Here is a 22,657-nt window from a genome sequence, read left to right on the forward strand (position 1 = left end):
GGAATCGAACCTGGGACCCTTCAGTCCGCAGGCCGATGCTCTATCCACTGAGCCAAACCGGTTAGGGCGAGAACATACATTTTTAAGGAAGTGCTCTCCCAGTAGGGCTTTGCCCAGCTTTGGATAAGACGGTAAATGATCAGGGCTGTTGGTTTCCTTTTCGGACTCAAACTGAAGTATGCCACAGAAAAGACAGAAGGTTTTGGATCTGAGAACTGCTCTCAGAAACCAGCACAGAAATTGTGAGAAGCTCTAGGGAGGCAGACATAGGCTGAGTCCTTGGGTTTATGTGGAAGTCCTGTGACTTTCCTGGGACAGAGGCAGGTAATGGCAGAGACCCAAGTCCCACTTAGGCTTTCTCCCTAATGAGCTCTTCCGGTCATACCATCTATAATAATAAAAGCATAATATGCTAATTAGACCGGACAGCCAAACGACCTTCCGGATGAAGCCAGGGCTGTGAGGGCCGAGGCAAGCCGCCGTGGCTATCAGGGCCAAGCCCCTTGCACAAATTTTGTGCATCGGGCCTCTAGTGATATTTATAAGCCTTGATATTACAAATATAAATGTAAATATTTATAACCTATGGTTTTGACAGGCCTCTAGTGAACAAAAACGGAGTAACTTCCAAACCAGTAGAGAGAAAAATGGGAAACAAACTTCAAAGAGGTAAAGTGGCAAAGAAAAAACATGGTAAACTGAACATTCACGTGTGTTTCTGTTTCTCTCACATACATACAGACATGACAAATCCAAATATAATAGTAGTCATAATACGTGTAAACAAACTAATCTTGTCAGTTTGAAAATCTCAGATTCAATTTTTTAAAACTTTGGCTGCATTGTTCATAACAGACATAACTAAAGCAATTACATTGAAAGGTTTCAAGTAAAGGCATAGAAAATAATGTATTAGGTTATCACTAAAGAAAGATGGTATAGCAACATTAATATAAGGCTAAATAGATTTACCAACCAAGAAGCATCATTAGAGAGAAAGAGGTCTCTACATAAAGATAAAGAAACAATCCTGAATCTTTTGAATTGCACAACCTAGAAACAAGAGATGGGCTGAAATTTAGCTTTAATAAAACTATTTTTCTGCCGAAACTGGTTTGGCTCAGTGGAGATAGAGTCGGCCTGCGGACTGAAAGGTCCCAGGTTCGATTCCGGTCAAGGGCATGTACCTGGGTTGCGGGCACATCTCCAGTGGGGATTGTGCAGGAGGCAGCTGGTCGATGTTTCTCTCTCATCGATGTTTCTAACTCTCTATCACTCTCCTTTCCTCTCTGTAAAAACTCAATAAAATATATTTTAAAAAAAACTATTTTTCTGGTTCAGCTTTAGCTTTTGGAAGGTCAAATGGATAAACACCTACATTTCAATGTTGTTTCTGGAATCTTTGAACTTGTGCAAAGTCTAACAGTATCGAACAATGAGAAAAATACATTTCATTCAGATTTACTGTTAATATATGAATATGCACTCTTATTACCTGATATGAGGAACATATTACCTGATATGAGGATATGAGGGGATTTTAAACACACAGAATGGAACATAATAAAAAGGTAGCTAAAACTATCCATTATGTCTGGAAACCAAGGTCTTCAGATAACCCTTAATTTTGTATTTCGCCAGTTTCAAAAATAGTATAGAAGTTTTCTTACATTGCAGTTCCCTGAAGATCATCAAAATATGTTATGAAAGCATAGCTAATAAAATCTTCCATTATTACCTGATGTGTAATAAGGGCCCTTTAAATACACTCAATGGTTTTTTGAAAGCTTTAGTCTTGGAATCAACTTTTTCATTTTCTTCTGCTTTGGAAGTAGATTCAGTTAGGTTAATCTAAAGATTAAAAAAATATAAAGAAAAGATCAAGAAATTTAGTTTCATACTTGACGGTTGGGCAGGTCAATAGGTCAAAAAGTAAACATTATATTGACTCAATGCAAATTATAATCCTTAATGTAGCTTTATACCTAAATTATATAATTAATATATATTAATGGTACATTAACATACAATTGAGTGCCTACTATAAATGTGATTATAGAAAATATAACATGGTCCCTCCCTTAAGAGTCTTTGGATTTATTTTAAATTATAATGTATTTATCAAGCCCTTGATTATAAGATGACAAGTAAGTGCTTTCTAAAATATGAAACAAAAAGACGAAGTAGATCAAGAAGTTAAAGTTTTAATTTTATTTCAGATAAATAAAAATATTTTAGATAACACCATCAAGTACATTTTGCCAATTTTTATACAAAAGTATGGAATCACCCCATCCCATCCTTCTTTCTTTGTACATACAAAGATGCAGAAGGACAGAAAGTTGTGACTTATCCAAAATCACATAGCAAGCTATTAGAATTGGGCTAGGCCACAGCTTTTGACTTAATTTCATCTTATTATTAAAATTACCTTTTTCAGAAGAGCTGTTTGTTCTTCACCAAAAATTGTTTCCAAGATGTCTTTGCCATCACTTTCTGTATCTTCCTTACTCGAAGCTTCATCCTCACTGGCAATAGGCCCATTTTCGCACAATGGTGTCTGGAAGTCATCATCTACTAGTGGTGGATAGCTATACTTGAAAGGATCCTAGAAGAAAAGAATTTTGGATCAGCTTGCTAAAGGGTGGGTAGAAAAAGAATTCTCTTAGTAAAGGTGAAAGCCATTCATTTGGCCAAGGAAATAGACTGAATCAGACAGTGAAATTTAAAACAAACCAGAAAAAGAAAAAGTAATCAGTGGTGTGAGACAATTGGCCAGCCATCTGTAAAATAAGCAAACGGGATCTTTAGCTCACACTTTACACCAAAAAGAATTTCAGATGGATGAAAGATTAAGTGTGTCTGCAAGTCTGTGTGTGTATTTATTTTTTAAAACCATATAAGCTCCAGAGCAACACACAAGAGGATAAAAAAAAAAACTAAGCAGGAATAGCCTTTCTAAGCATAGCACAAAAAATAAGAAGGCATGCAAATATTGATAAAAATTGAGCACACTAAAATAAAACTTTTTAAAAAGGGCCACAAACAGGGAAAATGTACACCACACATAGAATCAAAAAACAGCTTTTATTAATACATACAAGTAAACAGGGAAAGAATAACCCAAGAGAACAAGGAATAAAGGAATAATACAGTTCACAGAAAAATAATGAAGGCTGCCTTTTAAGTCATTAAAACATGCTCAGCATCACTGACAATAAAAGAAATGCAAATTAAAACTATAATGAAATATTTTTCAGCCGAAACTGGCAAAAACAATATATGTGGTATTGTCAGAAATGTGGCTCAAATGTTCTCACACATTATTGGTAAATGACCACAATCTCTTCAGAGCAAATTGGCAACAGCTATAAAAATTAAACACTAAATATACCCATTGACCTAATGTTATTTCCTGGAGTTTATCTTCTATATATACTGCCGCACCTGCTCATGAAAAATTATTTACAAGGATAGTCACTGCAGCACTATTAGTAATGGCAAAAGATTAGAAAATAAGTAATGTACCTTCAAAAGAGAACTGAGTAAATATGTTATATTCACACAATGGAATATCCTGCAATAGTCAATGAGTCAGGTACACCTCTATGAATCAATATGGTATAACCTAAAAATAAATGATGTAAAAACTCCACAACAACCCTAGCTTCTTTGGCTCAGTGGATGGAGCGTCGGCCTGCGGACTGAAAGGTCCCAGGTTCGATTCTGGTCAAGGGCACATGCCCACGTTGTGGGCTCAATCCCCAGTGGGGAGCATGCAGGAGGCAGCCAATCAATGATTCTCTCATCATTGATATTTTTATCTCTCTCTCCTTCTCCCTTTCTCTCTGAAATAAATAAAAATATTAAAAAAAACCCACAACAGAATACATATAACATGTGACCATTATGTAAAATAGTATAATGGATACAATATCTCCAGAGGAGAGAAACTTGGAGGAAGACATACTTTTCACTGTACTGTTATACTTTTCAGTCTTTGGTATTCTTTTCTGTTAAAAAATGTGTATTACTTTTTGAAGACAAAAAAATGTAAAAATATTAGTAGTCCTAACTACAATTTTGACTACAACTTGAAGAAATATACCACTAACATCAGAGAATGGGAAATAAAATAACCTTTTATACCTCTAAAAAGAAAAATAAATTTTACTAAATGGTATTAATTTTAAGATACAATTCTGTGGGCAAATGTTAAAAAATGTCAAATCAATAAAATCACCATTTTAACTAAGGGTTGTACTTGAAATGAACCATAGTCTGGTTTTTCTAGGTTAAAATATGAAATATGAAATCCCAGAATAGGAAAGCATCAAACTTCAAATTAAAAATATTAGTTCAAGTTTTTTTAATCAAAGAAAACAAACACGGACATACCAAAACTTTTCATCTTGCTATCCCCTTGGTTCTGGTTGAATACAATTTTGCCAGGAAGGCAGTATACAAAGATTATAAAAATCAAATAGAAATATTGTCAATCAAGTTAACCCAAGGCATACCATTTCTACAGGCTTTACAGTTTATAAATAAAGTCATTATCACAATATGTTTCATTATTATGTGGTATTAAGAATTTAACACATACCTAATTACTCCTGATCTCTTATTTGTAAATAGTAAAATCATTTGCAAAAAATCTTGATAGTATACATTATCTTTTATTTATTTTTAATATTTTTTTATTGATTTCTGAGAGGAAAGGAAAGGGAGAGATAGATAGAAACATCAATGATGAGAGAGAATCATTGTTGGCTGCCTCTTGCACGCACCCCCACTGGGGACCAAGCCTGCAACCCAGGCATATGTCCTGACTGGGAATCAAACTGTTGACCTCCTAGTTCATAGGTCGATGCTCAACCACTGAGCTATGCTGGCTGGGCTACTTTATCTTTTAAACAAAAACGATTGTTCAATAGTAAACAAATGGAAACAAACTAAAGACACATCAAAAAGAAACTAACACCTAATGGTTATTAATTAAATAATTTATGGTTCATCTCTAGATACTGGAATATTTTGCAGTCAGGAATTAGAGTAAGACAGCTTGTCACATATTGATTTGAAATTAGCTCTGAGACATGTAAAGAAAAAAGCAGGATGCACAGTAGTGTATAAATATACTACTTGTTTAAAAGAGAGGGGAAGAAGGAAGAATTACATATGTACTATATTTGCTTATACATATATTCTACAGTTGCTTATATAGGCAATACAGATCCCTGAAAATAAGTATAAGAAATAATGGAACTGGGGAAGGGCACCGGGTGACTGAGATAGCAGCAGAAAGACTTTTACCGAGTACTTGTTTCTGAATACTGAATACATTTTTACTGAATACTTTTCAGTTCAGACCCATTCAAAAATAGCAATCTAACAACTTGAAAACTTACAAAAATGTAACACTGCTTATTATTTTGGTGAATCTATGATCTTCCTTTGGATATTATGACACTGCTTTTCCTTTTTCCTTGAGGAAAGATTACAGGCTAATGTGCCATGACCCAGTCTTATTTTAGGAACAAGTTTCAAGTACTATACTTACAGTTCCACCCATGTGGGAAGGCAGGTATTCTACACTGACATAGTCTTGGACTTCATGTTTATTTGTAAACTTCAACAAACTCACTGCTTCTGGACCGAGCCAGGATTTCACAATTTTGAAAGCAGCTGAAGAAAAAAAGTTACTTAATTAAATTCTTTTCATTCTCTATCTCAATTAATTTTACTGTAGATGCTAACTCAGGTCTTCTGAAAATAGGTTAGGCTAAAATTTGTTAATATGTATATTTCCATGGCATGATACTTAACATTGTCTAATTCCTATAGGTATTTACACTATGACTGTCCCTTACAGATTTCAATGGTCCATAAAGATTCAAAATTCAATTACTCTAATGTTCTCAAATACACTCATCAGAGTTTTGGCCTCTGCACAAATCCATCAATAATCCCAACTACTAAGATTTCCAGACACTAAATCAAACAGCACTGATTCAGGGAATAACTGCACAATATTATGGGAAGAGTCATTTGCCTTACGTTCCTGATAAAACTCCCAGTCTGAAAAACTTTCTGAAATGGGAAGTCAGGAAGAGAAGTAGGCCACCTCATAATGGGTGTGAGCTGGACCCAGATTTCCATTCTAACCCTAACCTTCTCTGCCTTTCTCTCAAGTCCTCCAATCTATGTAATTGTGAGGAATTGACAGAATCTGCAAGAATAACTGTTATCAAACCCAGCTGTTTAATAATTATAATCTGTTCTGTCATGCCATTCTGTAAATACTTAATTTTTTAAAGCTTCTTTCCATTGTGACATTCCAGACACATTTTAAAGAAATTAAAAGAGGAATCCTGCATTAAATTTGCAAAAGCATCAATTTAAATCAAGAAATAAAACAGTATAATAATGGAAGGAGCCTTGACTTGGGGTGGTGAATACATAATACAATGTACAGATGATGTTACAGAATCATACACCTGAAACCTATATAATTTTATTAACTAATGTCAAGCCAATAAATTCAATAAAAAAGAGAAAATAAGAAAAAGAAATAAAACCGCATAATAAATGCTGAATATAGTAGTTCAGAAAATTCTATTTTTACTTTGGCTAATTGTGCTTAAAATATTTTATATAACATTTACATTTTCATTTCTATCTAAAAAGTTTGTGTTGACATATTTAAAGTTATACTGCTTGAATTATCTAAAGTGCTATATCTGTTAGTTTAGAACAATTATTGAGATATAATTTACATACCATAAAATTTATCCTTTTAAAATATACACATCAATGGTTTTTAGTATATTCACAGAGTTGCACAACCATCACCACTCTCTAATTTTAGAACATTTTCATCACACCAAAAAGAAACTCTCACTTATCAATCTCTCCTTGTCTTGTCTTCTCCCATTCCATGGTAAACACTAATCTACTTCCTGTCTATATGGATTTGCCTATTTCAGACATTTCATATAAATAGAATCATACAATGGTATTTTTTCTACTGGTTTTGTTCACTTACTTAGCATACTGTTAAGGTTCATCCATGACATAGCATTTAAAAGGTATTTGATTCCTTTTTATGACTGAATAATTGTCCATTTTATGGATATATAACACTTGTTTATCCTTTCATCAGTTATGAATATTTGGGCTGTTTCCACTTTTCACTATTATGAGTAAAGCGGCTATGAACATTTGTGTACAAGTTTGTGTGTGAGCACATGGTTTCACTTCTCTTGAAGATATATAGCTAGGAGTGAAATTGCTGGGCCATATGGTAATTTTATGTTTAACTTCTTTGAGGAACTGCCATTTTTCATTCTCACCAGAAATGTATGAGGGTTCCAATTTTTCCACATCCTTGTCAACACTTGCTACTATCTGTCTCTTTGATTATAGTCATCCTAGTGGGTATGAAGTACTATCTTATTTGATTTTGACTTGAATTTTTTTTATTGAAATTGAGCATCTTGTCATGTATTGGACTAATATTGAGCATCTTGTCATGTATTCATTGCCATTTACATATCTTCTTACAAGCTTGTCAATTACTTTTAAAAAAAGGCAGCTGGGATTTTGACCAGGGCTGCATTAAATTTGTGGATCAATTCAGTAAGTATCGTCATCTTAACAATATTAGGTCTTCCAATCCTTAAATAAGAGATGTTTGCCTAGGTCTTTAATATCTTTCAGTGGTGTTATGTAGTTTTCAGTGTACAAGTATTAAATTTCTCTTATTAATTTTATTTTTAAGTATTTTATTCTTTGTGATGCTATTATCAATGAAATTTTCTTAATTTCATTTTTGGATAATTCATTGCGAATATATAGAAATACAATTGATTTTGTGTATTAAGTTTGCATCCTGCCACCTTGCTGAACTCATTTATTAGCTCTAATAAGTTTTTGTGTGTTTGTATTCCTTACAATTTTGCATATAGAAAATTATGTCACCTGCAAATATTGTTAGTATTACTCCATGTTAGCTGTGGGTTTTCACAGATGCAGGTTTTACATAGATGCCCTTGATCAGGCTCTGGATGTTCTCTTCTGTGTAGTGAAGACTTAACCTTACTCAAAGAAAGGTCTGGCCTATGCCTTTAGCTGCTGGGAGATAATCTTCATGCTTGACAGGACTGTCTTTGTTTGTCTGGGGGCCTTGGGTCACACAGGAACAATATGACTTAGAGTGGGGGCTTTGCATCACATAGTATCAGTAAACCTCTGGGGAGACTGGGGTAAACATTGTGGTTAAGTCAGTCTGGCCTAGGTAATGAAACCCCAATAAAAACTCTGAGCACTGAAGTTTGGGTAATATTTTCTGAGTGGCATTACTCCATGGGTACTGCCCCATATTGATGCTGGAAACTGACTTGCTCCAAATTTGGTATTTCCCTGGATTCGACTCTGTTTTTCTTCCCTTTGCTAATTTTAATCTGAATCTTTTCCCTGTAATAAACTGTAGCTGCGAGTATACCTTCTTTCAGTGAGTTCTATAAGTCATTCTAGTAAACCTGAGTGAGACTGGTTTGGGGAACCCCTTGACCTTACAGTTTGTGTCAGAAGTGAGGGTGTAGTCTGTGTGGACTACTGTGGTCCCCCTAACTTCACAGTTGCTTCAACGATTTGTGCCTTCTATTCCTAGTTTCTTGAGTGTGTTTATCATGAGACTACTGAATGTTTTCAAATGCTTTTCCTGTGTCTATTGAGAGGATCATGTGTGTTTTTTTCTTTTAGCCTATTAATAAGTTGGATAACACGGAATTTATCCTTAGATAAATCCCACTTGGTCATGGTGTATAATCCTTTTTATAGGTTGCTAGATTCAGTTTGTTAGTACTTTATTGAGGACTGGTCCATCTATATTCATTCATATGAGATATTGGCCTAGTTTTCCTGTGATGTTTGTGATTAGGGATATATACTTGCTCATAAAATGAATTGGGAATTGTTCCCTCTTCTATTTTTTTGTAAGAGTTTACAAAGGATTGGTGTTGCTTCTTTATGCTTGGTAGAATTTACCAGTGAAGCCATTTGGACCTGGGCTTTCCTTTGTGAGAAGTTTTTTGATAACTAGTGTTTTCCAATAACTTAAAATATATATATTATGACTGTCAGAAGGAATATGTGACTACAGAGATTTGGAGTAAATTTCAGATTCATCCCACCTTCCTCCTCAACACCTGAAGCCCATGAGAAAACCTAGCTAAGGCCTGTGTTTCATTAAATACCCCACCTGTGGGAGAAAAACTGAGGCTTCAGACTATAGTTTTACCTCAGGTTGACTATCCTGAGGCTGGTTTTAGAGAAGACTAGTGGGTGACCCTATGGGGTAGAAAATTAGACTTGTTTGCTCTGGAAAAGCCTTTGAATGGTTTAGATCTAGCCTCTTAAGAGTAATGAAACCCCAATAAAAACCAAGCACAATATAAACATTTTTTGAACAACCATAGCAATGTGGCTAAGTTGGCAAAGAAAAAAGGAAATCAGACATTCTGTTTTAGAAAGTATAGGTAATATACTCACCGTTCATTATCCAAGGCATATCGAAGATCACTATTTTTGCTGAAAGATGAAAAAAAATTCATTGAATGTGACTTAGTACCACTATAGTAATATGACATATATCTGACCTAGAAAAAATGATATGAATGTAACAAAAAACGGAGCTGGCTGACTCATTTCTAAGTCAGTGAAGGGTGAGTGGCTAGAACTACACTAACTTCTCAAAATGGTGAAGAGCCCAGCCAGGAGAATAGCTTGTAGGAAATAAACACTGCATTATCACTGTCCTTTGGCAAGTAGCTTGGCCTTTTGTTTATTGTTTTTGTTGTTTGCATAAAGGTACAAAAGAAAATTGTTAAGTGGGTAAATGGAGTCTGGATATGGCATGTCATATTACTGTTGAAATCCATTGAACTTTAAAACAGTTTCAACATCAGATTCAAATGCAATACACTATAGTTGTTTTCTCAATGACAATTTGTAAATAGCAATTAGTAACACAATGTACTTTACCTATGAATATTGCTTATGACAGAGTCCACTTTATCAATATTATTTATCTGTTTCTTGTATGTAGGACATTCCATATAATAAATATTTTCTTGTATTTGAAATTGATTTTTAGAGAGAGGAGTGGAAAGAGGGAGAGAGAGAGAAAATATCAATTTGTTGTTCCACCTATGCATTCATTGGTTGATTCTTATATGTGCCCTGACTGAATCAACAACCTTGGCATACTGGGATGATGCTCTAATCAACTGAGCTACCCAGCCAAGGTCAATATAAAAAATATTTTAAAGGATTTCTGAATTGAAAGATTAGTAAAAATGGGTTAATCTTTGAAATAAGTGTATGTTTTTATGTACCTGTGTGTGTGTATGTATGTTATAGAATGCCATATGTACAGCTTAGAACTTAAACTCTTAAAACTAACTCTAAAGGACATGATTATTTATGAAAATTTCCCCCTGTGCCTATTACAATATGTGCTTAAACTTCTATGAACACATTTAAGCTCTTCATCAGAAAACAGTGTTCAGCTATTAAAGTCTATAATATAAAGCTCTATAATTTTCAGACATTGTTTACAGTTTCTACATTTCATCCCATATAATAAAAGCCTAATATGCTAAGTACCTGACCGTTCGACCAGTCGCTATGATGTGCACTGACCACCAGGGGGCAGATGCTCCGATTGGTAGGTTAGCTTGCTGCTGGGGTCCGGCAATAGGGACTGGGCAAGATGGGCCAGACATGCCCTGCAGCCCTCCCGTAGTCCCGATTGGGCACCGGTGGGGTCCCTTATCCTGGCCTGTGCCCTCTCGCAATCCTGGACCCCTTGGGGGATGTCAGAGTCGGTTTCGGCCCGATCCCTGCAGGCCAGGCCGAGGAACCCCACCAGTGCACGGGCCTCTAGTATGTTTATAAAGGAGTAAGTTACTTACAGAGGTATTTAGGGTAATAAACCTTAAAGCAGTTGATGATAAAGCGCACAAAATCCATGTCCTAAAAAAAGATTATACATTTAAATCTTTAAGACTATCCACATTAGAGAATTTTAAACTGCATATTTCTAAAAGTGATAAATTATTAAATACAAATGAGACAATTATTAAATTCTTTAAAAATAAGCTTATGTATAAATATATAGATTCCCAAGGATAAGGGTCTTAAGTCATTAAGCTATTTATAATAATCAGTCCTAAAACTAAGCTAAAGAAATCAGAAGCTTAAACATCATTCATGTTACCTCAAACTAATTAGATATCTCAGGCTGCAAAGATAGCATGGAATTATAAAATGGAGCTAAAAGCAATCCCCATAGAGAAACTCTAAAAAATCTGCTGAATAATTAAAGAATTAATGAAACATGTATAAAATTTATAACCTGACCATTTGGGATAATAAAACATATGTATATAAATTCTGCAATATTTGATTTTAAAGCTAATTTCTATACTTCATAATAGCTTGAATAAAACATTTTATTAATCTTTTATTCCACAATTAATCTTATCATATTGGCCTGCTGTATCTATTTTACTTGTAGCTTCTTTCCTCTTATTTAGAGATCTAGAATGAGAATTAGAATTTCTCAGTTTATATTCAAGTATTGTTCTTTAACTTCCATTTCTACAAGCCTTTATAAGCATAGTTATCTGGTTGGCTCCACTGCATTGAACACAGTAACATGAAATTTGGTTATTAGGATTACTATTCATATGGATCATTTCATTACATGTTATTCCATGGCCATACACTGACTTACTAATCCTGACCAGCCTTCTTGTAAGGACTATAGGATGAAAGCTACATATAATCAGGCAAACTTAAAGCCATCAATTCTGAAAGGTGAGCTGTCCTGGAAATGAGAGTCTATTAAGTTGTTCCTAGAAGGTGAGTTGCAGCATCTTTAACTCCAGTAAACTGTAAAGTATGCATCCTTACCTATCTTAAGCATTTATTATGGGATAAATCCTACTATGTAGTAACACCTTTATAACTAATCATTATACCCACTGTGCAGAGAGCTTAATAATTTGTAGTCAAGGGTTAAAGAAAGATCTCAATAACTCCTTATATATAAATTTGGTTACCTAGTATATGATCTGTGCCCCTCAGAGACTTTGCCTAAAAACTCTTTATCCAATATTCTTGTTTTCATCTTTTCTGTAATTGAATGGCCTTGCTTATAAAATCCCAAGTTACTGTTAGTTCATGTGGATTTGATAGGATGCCACTGGTGTACATATATTAGTGGGTACTACATAAAAAAGCTCTATAAAATGATTGGTCTACATTCTGGGAGGATGTTTTCAAGGACGCTATTCATTATCTTGTAAAATGCCCTCCCTTTGAGGACTCATGAAAGACTTTTCTCTCTACTTTAAGTATCAGGAATGCATATACTTTTCCTATGACACTGGCTTTAAAGTATAATCTCTGAATTTAAATGATTCCATTTCTTTCAGGTAGGTAGCTGAAAGCTTAGAGCCAAATTACGGGCCCAAGTCTAACAAATAATTCTTTAAATTTCTTGCCTTGTAATTCTGTATACATCTTTATAAACCAACTTAAATCCTTCATGAGTTATTAGGGTCATATATAAAAATAATTTACTACGATTCAAGTATTTTAAATCAATAATTATTTAAGTATTTAGTCATGCAAAATAAACCTTATTTATAAATTAAAGATAATGAGATAGCATATCTTTTGTAGCTTGGAAAAAAATCAGACAGTTCAATTCTTTGCCCCTATATTTGGCAATAAAAAATATTTACATTTACTTTTCATTATTCTGGGTTAATACTTAGAAAATTATTGCATATGAAAGATAACAGAATCATGATTTATTTTTATGAAATATTATTTACCTAGGCATTTTGATTTAGATTTTGGGCATAAAACAATGTACTCTGTAATCTAAAACTCACTGACACAAAACTACACTGAAAAAAATCCAGGACAATGAACTCTTTAAATATAAAGCAAGATGGGGGAAAAAAAAGTCTGTGGTTCCACCACCCATCTCTACTCACCTCTACTTCTCTCTAGTGGTTCTCTCTAGTATGTATTTTGTTTATATGTTGTTGTTTTCTTTTAAAATGTCTAAGGTTTACTTTTTGAGGGCTAGGTTTCACTGTGATATAATCCTGTTGTCATTTTCATTGAAAAAGGGTATTTTCCAATATTATTGCAAATTATTTATAAATACCATTATACATACTCCATAAATGAGTAAACCACAATTTACCATTTCACCGTGTTGATGTATACATTTTTCTAATTTTTCATTATTATTATTATTTTTAAAAATATATTTTATTGCTTTTTTCACAAAGAGGAAGGGAGAAGGATAGAGAGTTAGAAACATCGATGAGAGAGAAACATTGATCAGCCGCCTCCTGCACACCCCCTACTGGGGATGTGCCTGCAACCAGGGTACATGCCCTTGACCAGAATCGAACCTGGGACCCTTCAGTCTGCAGGCTGATGCTCTATCCACTTAGCCAAACCGGCTAGGGCTAATTTTTCATTATTTTAAATGATACTCTGAAAAAAACATTTTGATGCATAATACTTTTTCTGTATTCAGGATTCTTTTTTTAGAATAGATTTCCAGAAGTTAGTTACCAGGCAAAGAATATGAATGTGAACACTTTAAGATTCTTAACATACTTTGTCAAGTGGATTTTCAAAAAGGTTTTAACACTGCCCTAGGCAGGTGTGCAAATGACACTTCACTGCTACCAGAATTAGCCACGGTGTGAATTTAAGAGACATCCGTTCTAATAAATTTGCTAATGGATCACCATCCCTGCTGAAGGGTTTGTAGTTACCACTAAGGCAGCTGTGGGCAAACTACAGATCCACCCATTTGAAATGAATAAAACTATTGAAAAAAAAGACCGTACCCTTTTATGTAATGATGTTTACTTTGAATTTATATTAGTTCACACAAACACTCCATCCATGCTTTTGTTCCGGCCCTCCGGTCCAGTTTAAGAACCCATTGTGGCCCTCGAGTCAAAAAGTTTGCCCACCCCTGCACTAAGGTCACAAAGGCCCAAAATAAGGACTGGTAGCTTTTACTTATTTTTTAAGGTTGGGAAAATCACCTGGAGAAAACTGTTTTCCAAAGCTAACCAAACCAAACAAACAAAAAATCCAAACAAGCAAACAAAGGACCCCAACCAAAATCACAAAAGTGCTGTATGTGCAAAACTCAGGTGTGAATCTAATGGTACAACAGAGCAGACGTTACTGGTCCAACTCTAACAAATACTTCTTTAAATTTCTTGCCTTGTAATTCTGTATACGTCTTTATAAACCAACTTAAATCCTTCATGAGTTATTAGGGTCATATATAAAAATAATTTACTACGATTCAAGTATTTTAAAACAATAATCATTTAAATATTTAAATATCATGCAAATAAACCTTATTTATAAATTAACATTAAAACACAGTATGAATCTAATGGTACAACAGAGCAGATGTCACTTTCCTCAGTGTTTACTGAGTGCATTATGCTGTGCCAGGCACAGGGTTAGGTGCTGTAGGATAAGAGCTTTGATAGAAAAGTTCACTGTTACCACATCTACTCATTACCCTGCCAGCTACCACATCCTACATTTATATCCTGTGTATCAGACAAGGAACATTTCTGGGAAATCTACAGTTTCAATGCCAAACACTGAAGCAAATTTATTTCTTGCAAATTGTATTCTATATTTGACTTCACTCACAATTCAGGGGAAAAAATAAATCCCCAACATAACCTGGTTAGCTCAATTTTATAGCAATATTTTGTTGGGGGGGATGGCAGAGAGGATAGGAGAGAGGGAGCACACCATGATAAACAATCACTTAGAATTTTAAAAAGTGCTTACTATGCTATTAATTCCAGTTTCTGACAGGTCAAACATCACTGTGATAGGTTTTCCATTTTCTCTTTTAGCGTAACGTTCCAACCAGAATGCGATAAGCTTCTTTTTGTCCAATATGGTTTTATGGTCTTTTACATGATACTTCACCCTGATCCACACTTTGAGGAGAACATTAGATAAAAAGTAAGAAAATTGTTTATGGCTTTATATTATTTTATACATATATCATTCTATCCCTTTTCATTTTCCACTTATAATTCATTTTATTTCTTAGATTAAAAATATCTCTTCCTTTTTTAAAATGAGAACTAATGCACACTTGGGAACCTTAAGGAAGAGTAGCAGGAAGGAAACTATTTTTTCCCATCCCCTTAAGAAGTAAGTAAACTTCACTAGTAAGTGAGGGGTGAAGAAAATACAGGTGAACAAACAATATTTGGTAATAACCTAAGAGTACTCTTCACCATGCTTAACCAAAAAAAGCCATTGGTTCTATCAAGCACTAGAGAAAATGTTCTTCCAGAGGAAAAGCCCTACAGAGGCACTATGCAAGTGTGAGCCTGTGTCCTGCATGTGGGCGGAGTGTGGCAAAGAGTCCAGAGTGGTGGCGGCTGAGAAAACAAGTGATGAGTGGTGAGAGGAGAAGCTAAATAGACAGAGTGGGTGTGAAGGACCCTGAATGAAATGCTAAGGCGTTTTTGATTTTCCTATTGACAACATATCTCAGGCAGCAGCACAGAGGGGAGAAAGGAAGGGGTAGAGAAGGAAACCCAACAGGTGATGCCCTGGGAAGGGATTAGGGAGAAGGGGGCAGTGAGGGACTAAACTGAGAAGTACTGGTGAAATGGAGAGGGGTTCCCTGAAGCTCTGGCGTATGTTTGTTAGCCTGAGCTGGGCAGTACAGAGACAGAGCAGGGGGTGGGACACAGATGTTCAGCTGTGTGTTGTGTTGAGAGCAGCTGAACCGGCAATCAATCTGGTGGCACCGGTCGGTCAGTGAGGTATGTGCACGTGGCCTGGGATGCTGTGGGCTTGCCGCTGTTTGGGGAGGGGAAGGAAGCTGAGGCTGTCACGGTACTTGAGATCACCCGCAGAGACTGTATCAGCTGGAAAGTAAAAAAGGTCAAGGAAGGAATGAAGCCAGGGAAGCAAATTTAAGGGAGGGTGGGAAGGGAGAAATGAGAAAGACCAAGAAGGAGGAGCCAGTAATAGGAGGAAAATGCAAAGAGAGTACTGAACTGTTCCAACAAGAATAGACCACACACCACAGAGGGCGAGCAAATTACAGACTCTGCTTGGGATGGGGTTCTGACACTCCTGCCTAGGCTTAGCCTTCGTACTAAACCAAGCTGGATTTTGGGCTAGGGGGAGGGAAGAGAGTCCTTGGGACAGCAGGGATGAGCGCCACTGTTCTTCCTGCTACCACAGAAGAAGCAGCTAGAGGGGCAGATTGGGAAACTTGAAAAAAGTCCATTTATTAACCATTAGGGACCATCCAAGAAGTTTTCCTGTAAAAATACTAGGTTGAATTTTACTATCACAGTCAAATTACAAAGAAGATAATGACTCTGAATTACATAATTCTGGCTGTGGTAGAGGATGTAGCATTTGCCTTTGCTGTCCGTTTTATTATAATGCAAACAGCAGTATAACTACTAAGTATCTGATGCTCAGTCAAGATGGCCCTAACAATCTCCAGTTACAGGAAACTTACAAATAGAGAAAGTGCCGCCTCTTACTAATTCTGTTGGGAGAGATACATACATCTCAAAGTCTTGAAAAACCAGTACATAAGTTAAATATACGCACACAACTTGTTGCCTTCTTTGTCATAACCATGGAGATAAATACCACCAATTTCCAGTAACCATTTGGGAATAGAGGCTTCAGTCAGATCTAAAAAGTGATAAACTTTGATGAGTAATTGTAACTTAGGCACCTTTTAAAAAAGAAAACTCGCAATGTAAAGGTTAAAGTTCTATAGTAGTTCCCATAGAAAAAAGAAAAGATAAAGCTTATTCAAACATCTGGATAGAATTGCAATAAAAATGGTGTTTCTTACTAAGTAAACAAACTACATAAAAGCATAGATGAAAGAAATGAAACACATCCATCGCCCTTTGACATCAGTCATTATTTATGTAGACACATTTCCATGTTCTGTGTTCCACATAAAGACTTGCAAACAAATAGTATCACTACTGGCCAATCTCAAGAGAACATGTCAGCACATAGCCACATGATAGCTTCAGATTTAATGAAAAAAATCACTGTGGTTTCTTTCGTAAAATACAATTTTTTCTACAGAGTTTGCTATCCAGCAGAGTTTAATACATTTTATAATCTTGGGGCAATTGAAAAATACTTCAAAAAAATGCTAGCTCCTTTAGCAGGAGGAACAAAAGGGGCCTGTTTAGTCTCTAGTGAGGCTGCTAACCAATGGAGCAAGGTGGCAAGTGCCAAGGCTTGTGTTACATTCACTGCTAGTTCACCTAGAACTTTCTATATCCTCCCCCTCTCCCTATTATCATCTATCTGCTGTTTATAACTAGAAACAAGCAATTCTATGTAAGAAAAACTGCTAAGTTTAAAAGTTTATTCTGTACTTCAGTGATTTAGAAAGATCAGATTTATATTTATAAATGTTTCACTGTTTGTTGTTGAAATTACCTACAGTTTTGACATTTCCAAGCAAATTATTATTTTTAAAATATTTCCTTTCTGAAGGATTCCTTCTATACCAGTGAAGAGTGGGGAGAGGGTCTGCTCTGGATTTATTTGTTGGTTATTTTGTATAAGTCTTCAGACTCAGTCACTGCAGAGTTTATAATCCTTAAGGTCAGAAAATCCTTCTTTATACCCCATCAAAACCAACAGTTATGCCAGTTTCTTGGTAAATTTTTAGAGGAGACATAATGGGTAACCTTGCCTGAGATGAGTCCTTTTTATACTTGAAGGCTATTATAACCACCTCCCCCCCCTCTAATTTTTAAAACTCTTGTTTGTGGAGAAAATTTTAATCTTGAAGTGAGCCTTCAAATGAAGCAGTTAAAAGAAGGCTGCCAAAGGTATCCTTGAGGATAAGCTTGCTTTTTGGGGATCCCCATTCATTAATTCTATATAGAACCCCTATTAGCACAAGGAACTCTGGGGATAAAGACGTACGCCAACAACAGAGAGAAACAGGCAAATAGTATCTCCGTATGTCCGGGCCTGAGAGCGAAGATGCTGTCTTGCTATTGTTTAATAATACTGAATTAAACAAGCACAGATTATGAGACTGCTGTGAGTGAAGAATCAGTGTAATTCTGCTCCTTGGTGCCCTGACTGCCTTTCGAATGATCCACCCTACACTTAAGTCTTATGACACTCCTTTCAAAGTGTTAGTGGGACTGTGTAATACATTGTAATCTGATGTTGATGGTGATTGCCAAGGATATTTGCAAATATACTGTTACATAAAAGTAAACCAGTAACATTTGTACAGGGGACAGTACTGCCAAGGTTAAATTGAACAGCTTACCGTTGACAGCCATTTCTTTCCTCCACTGAAAACTCTCATCAATCATCTTCAATGTTTCATCTACAACATCATGTCTCCAACATAAGTAACTTTCAACCCAGTTATCATCTTGTTGTAGCCTTTCAACATCACGTGAATCATATTTATCTGGCTTATCTAGGGGACAAACAGAAATAAACATCCATGTCAGATAGATTCTGCAATGAATAACAAACACTAATGCCAAAGGAATAGAAAGAGCCTGAAGAGAAAGCTAAGCTATTTGAAGATAGAACAGGGATATAGTTCAGATGAAAATGCTACTTAAAGGATTAATGAATTTCTAAGTGTGAAGACAATAGTTATCTAAAGACTACAAGTTTACTTTAAACAAACCACCAAAGATTTAAAAAACAAGACCATAGTACAATATTTTGCACAACACTCTCTAAAACTATAAACCAAATACCTAGGAAGATCAATTATGTTACCTGAACTTGAAATCCTTACCCTAGTCAATGAAAAAGTTTTATATGTAAAGAACTAAGTTGTACTTAAGACATGTTTGGCTAGTGTCTTTTAAAATAAATTAACTAAATACAAAATAGAGCCCTGACAGGTTTGTCTCAGTGGATAGAGCGTCGGCCTGCGGACTGAAGGGTCCCGGGTTCGATTCCGGTCAAGGGCATGTACCTTGTTTGCGGGCACATCCCCAGTAGGGGGTGTGCAGGAGGCAGCTGATTGATGTTTCTCTCTCATTGATGTTTCTAACTCTCTATCCCTCTCCCTTCCTCTCTGTAAAAAAAGCAATAAAATGTATTTTTAAAAAATAGAAAACTGAACATTAGGCAGCAGTTAACATTTCCTGGGAATAATTGTTTTCAATAATTTCTCATTATCTGTTTACACACATGCGATAGTCCTACCAACCTGTATATCTGATATTCCTCCTTCCATATCCTTTTATTTTTCTGTACCTGAAGTTTCCTGGTCTCCACACAACTACCTATGAACAAATTCTACCATTCTTCAAGACTCCTTTCAAATGCTTCCTCTTCCATAAAATTTTCCCAGAGCCCAGAAGTCATTCCTTGCCACCTATGAACAGCTACAGAACTTGAACTAAGGCTTTAAGGCACTTACCACTTTTCCCCTTGAGTCAGTTACTGGCATGCATGCCCTAACTTTTCATATAGAGACCGTAACAGCACTGTCTATCGATTCTAAAAATCCCCCAAAGCAGATTATAGTAGCGCTGATGAAAAGGCATTCAGGAAACATTTGTTTGACTGAATCTATTCCTTCTCTATTTTTATTTTCTCGGTTAATGGTACCCTCCCAGGACCCCAAACAAGAAGTTTCAGAAAAATTCTCTGGCTCCTTCATCTCCATTTTATTTTTGCATCTATTAGTTGCCAGGTTTCATAGATTCTATATCCTCCATTTTCTGGGACTTATTTCAGACCCCACAGAGATAATAGCTAAAAGGGCAGGAAAATACAAAGTGCATTCAGAGAATTATCTTCTTTGAGTCTCAATTTTCTTATCTTCAAGCTTTATGTACTCACAGGGTTGCTTGAGGATCAGATGAAAATGTATATATGAAAGTACTTGGAAGTTTAAAGCACTATAAAATATAAGATTTAGCCATAAATCATGCATTTTTGGAATGTCACCTTGGAAATGGCTTTCAGTATCTGGGCTCTATTTTTCTGATTGATCTACACAATGAATGGCTCTTCAGTAGGTAAACCTTAGAAAATATTTTTAGCTCTGTTATTTGAAAACCTATCACTATTCAAAACAAAACTTTTATTGAATTATAATTTATAAACATGAGTTGGATATAAAACACTTTATGCTGTTTAGTATCAAGAGAGCCCTGGAAGTACCTGACCCCTGAAGAAGCACCATCCAGTTTGGTTTCTGAACAGTCCTCTGCACTGGACCAAGGAAGTGTTTTCCTTGAAATTACAGGCTGATTTCATTCATTTTTCAAGAAAATTTCTGCCCAATGCCCAAGTCAGAATAACCAATTTACTTGCCAGTTGTTCTTTGAAATAAAAGTGGTGGTTTATAAAAAAGTGACTAATTTAGCTGCCAACTCAAGCATGTAGAAGTGTTTGATGCATACTTCCCGATTTTTATCACAGAGAACATTAGAAAACACATACTCAAGGGTCAAGTATTAATAAATTTACTGCTTCATTAGGGGGTTTCTAAAATAAAATTGACTTAAAAAGACTGAAAATCCTGATAATGAAGACTACAATGACCACTATCTTTGATTCAGGCTGAGGAGCCAGATTCATATGTGGATATGTAAGAGATATAATATCTTAGATGATACACGTGTCTGCTGATCTGGTATGGGTCTTTCAATGTTCTTTAATAACATTTTATAATTTTTTCCTTAAAAGAAAATGTCATGTTTCTTCCGTTAGATTATTACACAGTTTAGAGATTTTTGTGTTGCTATCATGAGACAATAATGATAGACTGACAAACATCACATCTATTTTTCATGCCATATTGATAACTAGGTCATTTTATACACTGTGGAATTATAAAATAATAGTGGAGATCATGTCTTTTCCCTGACTTTATGGGAGTTATGTTGAAGTTTCACAATTAAACATGACATTTACTGTAGGCTTTTAGAAGATACACTTAAAGTTTTCCATGTTTGCTAAAAGTTTTGTTTGCTTTCATACAGTTGAATTAAACCCAGTTTGGTTTCTCTGTATTGAAATAAACATCTTCCTCATTAATTTTGTTAATGAATATACTATGTTTGTATTGGCTTAAACAAATATAGAAAAATGAAAAAGATACAAATATGGTTATCTAAAGAGGGGAGAGAAGGGAGTGAAGAGGCACAAGAGATGAAAGACACTTCAATGTTGATCTTCTTTGATTGCTGAACTGTATCTATTCAAACATTTCATTGAGAAGCATGATGTTAATGTGATAAAATTCCTCTGCTGCATTTTCTGACTATGAGTCATCTCTGCATTCCTGGGACAAAAAAACTGCCTGCACCTTATGTGTATGTGGATGACTTCATGGTGGCAGGCAGTGAGAATCATGGAGACCTATGACTACAAACTGATTTTCTTTAATAGTCACTGATCTATTTACGTTTTTGGCTTCTCAGAGACAATTTTGGTAGTCTTTCTTTCTCCAGAAAGTTTTACATCTAATCTAAGTTTATTAACTTTAATGTGATAAAGCTGGGCATTGTATTATTCTCTTATGATTTTAAAAATCTGTTATATACTAGAGGCCCGGTGCACGAATTTGTGCACCAGTGGGATCCCTCAGCCTGGCCTGCAGGATCGGGCTGAAACGGGCTCTCCAATATCCCCTGAGGGGTCCTGGATTGTGAGAGGGCTTAGGCCTGGCCAAGGGACCCCACTGGTGCACGATCGGGGCTGGGGTGGGATGCAGGAAGTTGGTCAACCGGGGAGGAACCGTGGGAAGTTTCCAGGGTGTGTCTGGCCCATCTCACTCAGTCCAGATTGGTCGGACCCAAGCAGCAAGCTAACCTACCGGTTGGAGCGTCTGCTCCCTGGTGGTCAGTGCTCGTCATAGCGACTGATCGACCAGTCAACTGCTTGCCCCTGGTGGTCAATGCACATCATAGCGAGCAGTTGAGAGGACTTAGCATGTCATTAGCATATTACACTTTGATTGAACTGATGACCAGACACTTAGCATATTAGGCTTTCATCAAATATATCTCATATATAGTTATCTGTACACACACACACACACACACACACACACAATTAAATTGTAGGTTTTCAAGATTAGAGGAAGTCATGGAAAGTACTAGATATGGTACTTCCTGGGATGGACAGTGTTGAATGTGATCAGGGCCCATCTTCCCCGGCTGCCAGCAGCTGGCCTTGGCCCCCGCCACCAATGTCTGCCACCACCCACCCCCAGTTCCCCGTTCCCATTGGGTGATCAGAGCCTGCCGGCCAGGGATGGGGGGCAGTGGGGGAGAAACCAAGAGGTTGGCTGTTCCTGCCTGCTTGCTGGCCCTGCCTCCCCACTGCTGGTCGCCCTGTGTGTGGAGCGACCTGCGGGGCGATATGGGCACCGCTTGCTTGCACCGCCTTGGCTTGGCGTTGCCCACATCTGCTGCCATGCACCTCCGGGTTCTGTTCCCCATCAGGTGATCGGAGCCTGCCAGCTGGGGGGATAGAGAGAGAGGTTGGA

General features: G+C 36.2%; 1 protein-coding gene across 2 annotated transcripts in view; it reads right to left on the reverse strand.

Moving 5' to 3' along the window:
• The window catches only part of MOSPD2 (motile sperm domain containing 2), a 40,445-nt gene that overhangs the window by 8,833 nt on the left and 8,955 nt on the right, over positions 1–22,657 (reverse strand). For both annotated transcript variants that reach the window (XM_006759064.2, XM_006759063.2), the window contains exons 2-9: positions 18,452–18,607; positions 16,738–16,824; positions 14,932–15,086; positions 10,980–11,040; positions 9,556–9,594; positions 5,564–5,688; positions 2,432–2,608; positions 1,739–1,851 (exon numbers count right to left, since the gene is read on the reverse strand). In XM_006759064.2, the coding sequence (XP_006759127.1) occupies positions 1,739–1,851; positions 2,432–2,608; positions 5,564–5,688; positions 9,556–9,594; positions 10,980–11,040; positions 14,932–15,086; positions 16,738–16,824; positions 18,452–18,497 (803 nt within the window). In that variant the 5' untranslated portion in view covers positions 18,498–18,607. The remainder of the gene's footprint in view (positions 1–1,738; positions 1,852–2,431; positions 2,609–5,563; positions 5,689–9,555; positions 9,595–10,979; positions 11,041–14,931; positions 15,087–16,737; positions 16,825–18,451; positions 18,608–22,657) is intronic.

The sequence above is a fragment of the Myotis davidii genome, unplaced genomic scaffold (assembly GCF_000327345.1).
Source record: "Myotis davidii unplaced genomic scaffold, ASM32734v1 scaffold216, whole genome shotgun sequence".
NCBI classification, from domain to species: Eukaryota; Metazoa; Chordata; class Mammalia; order Chiroptera; family Vespertilionidae; genus Myotis; species Myotis davidii.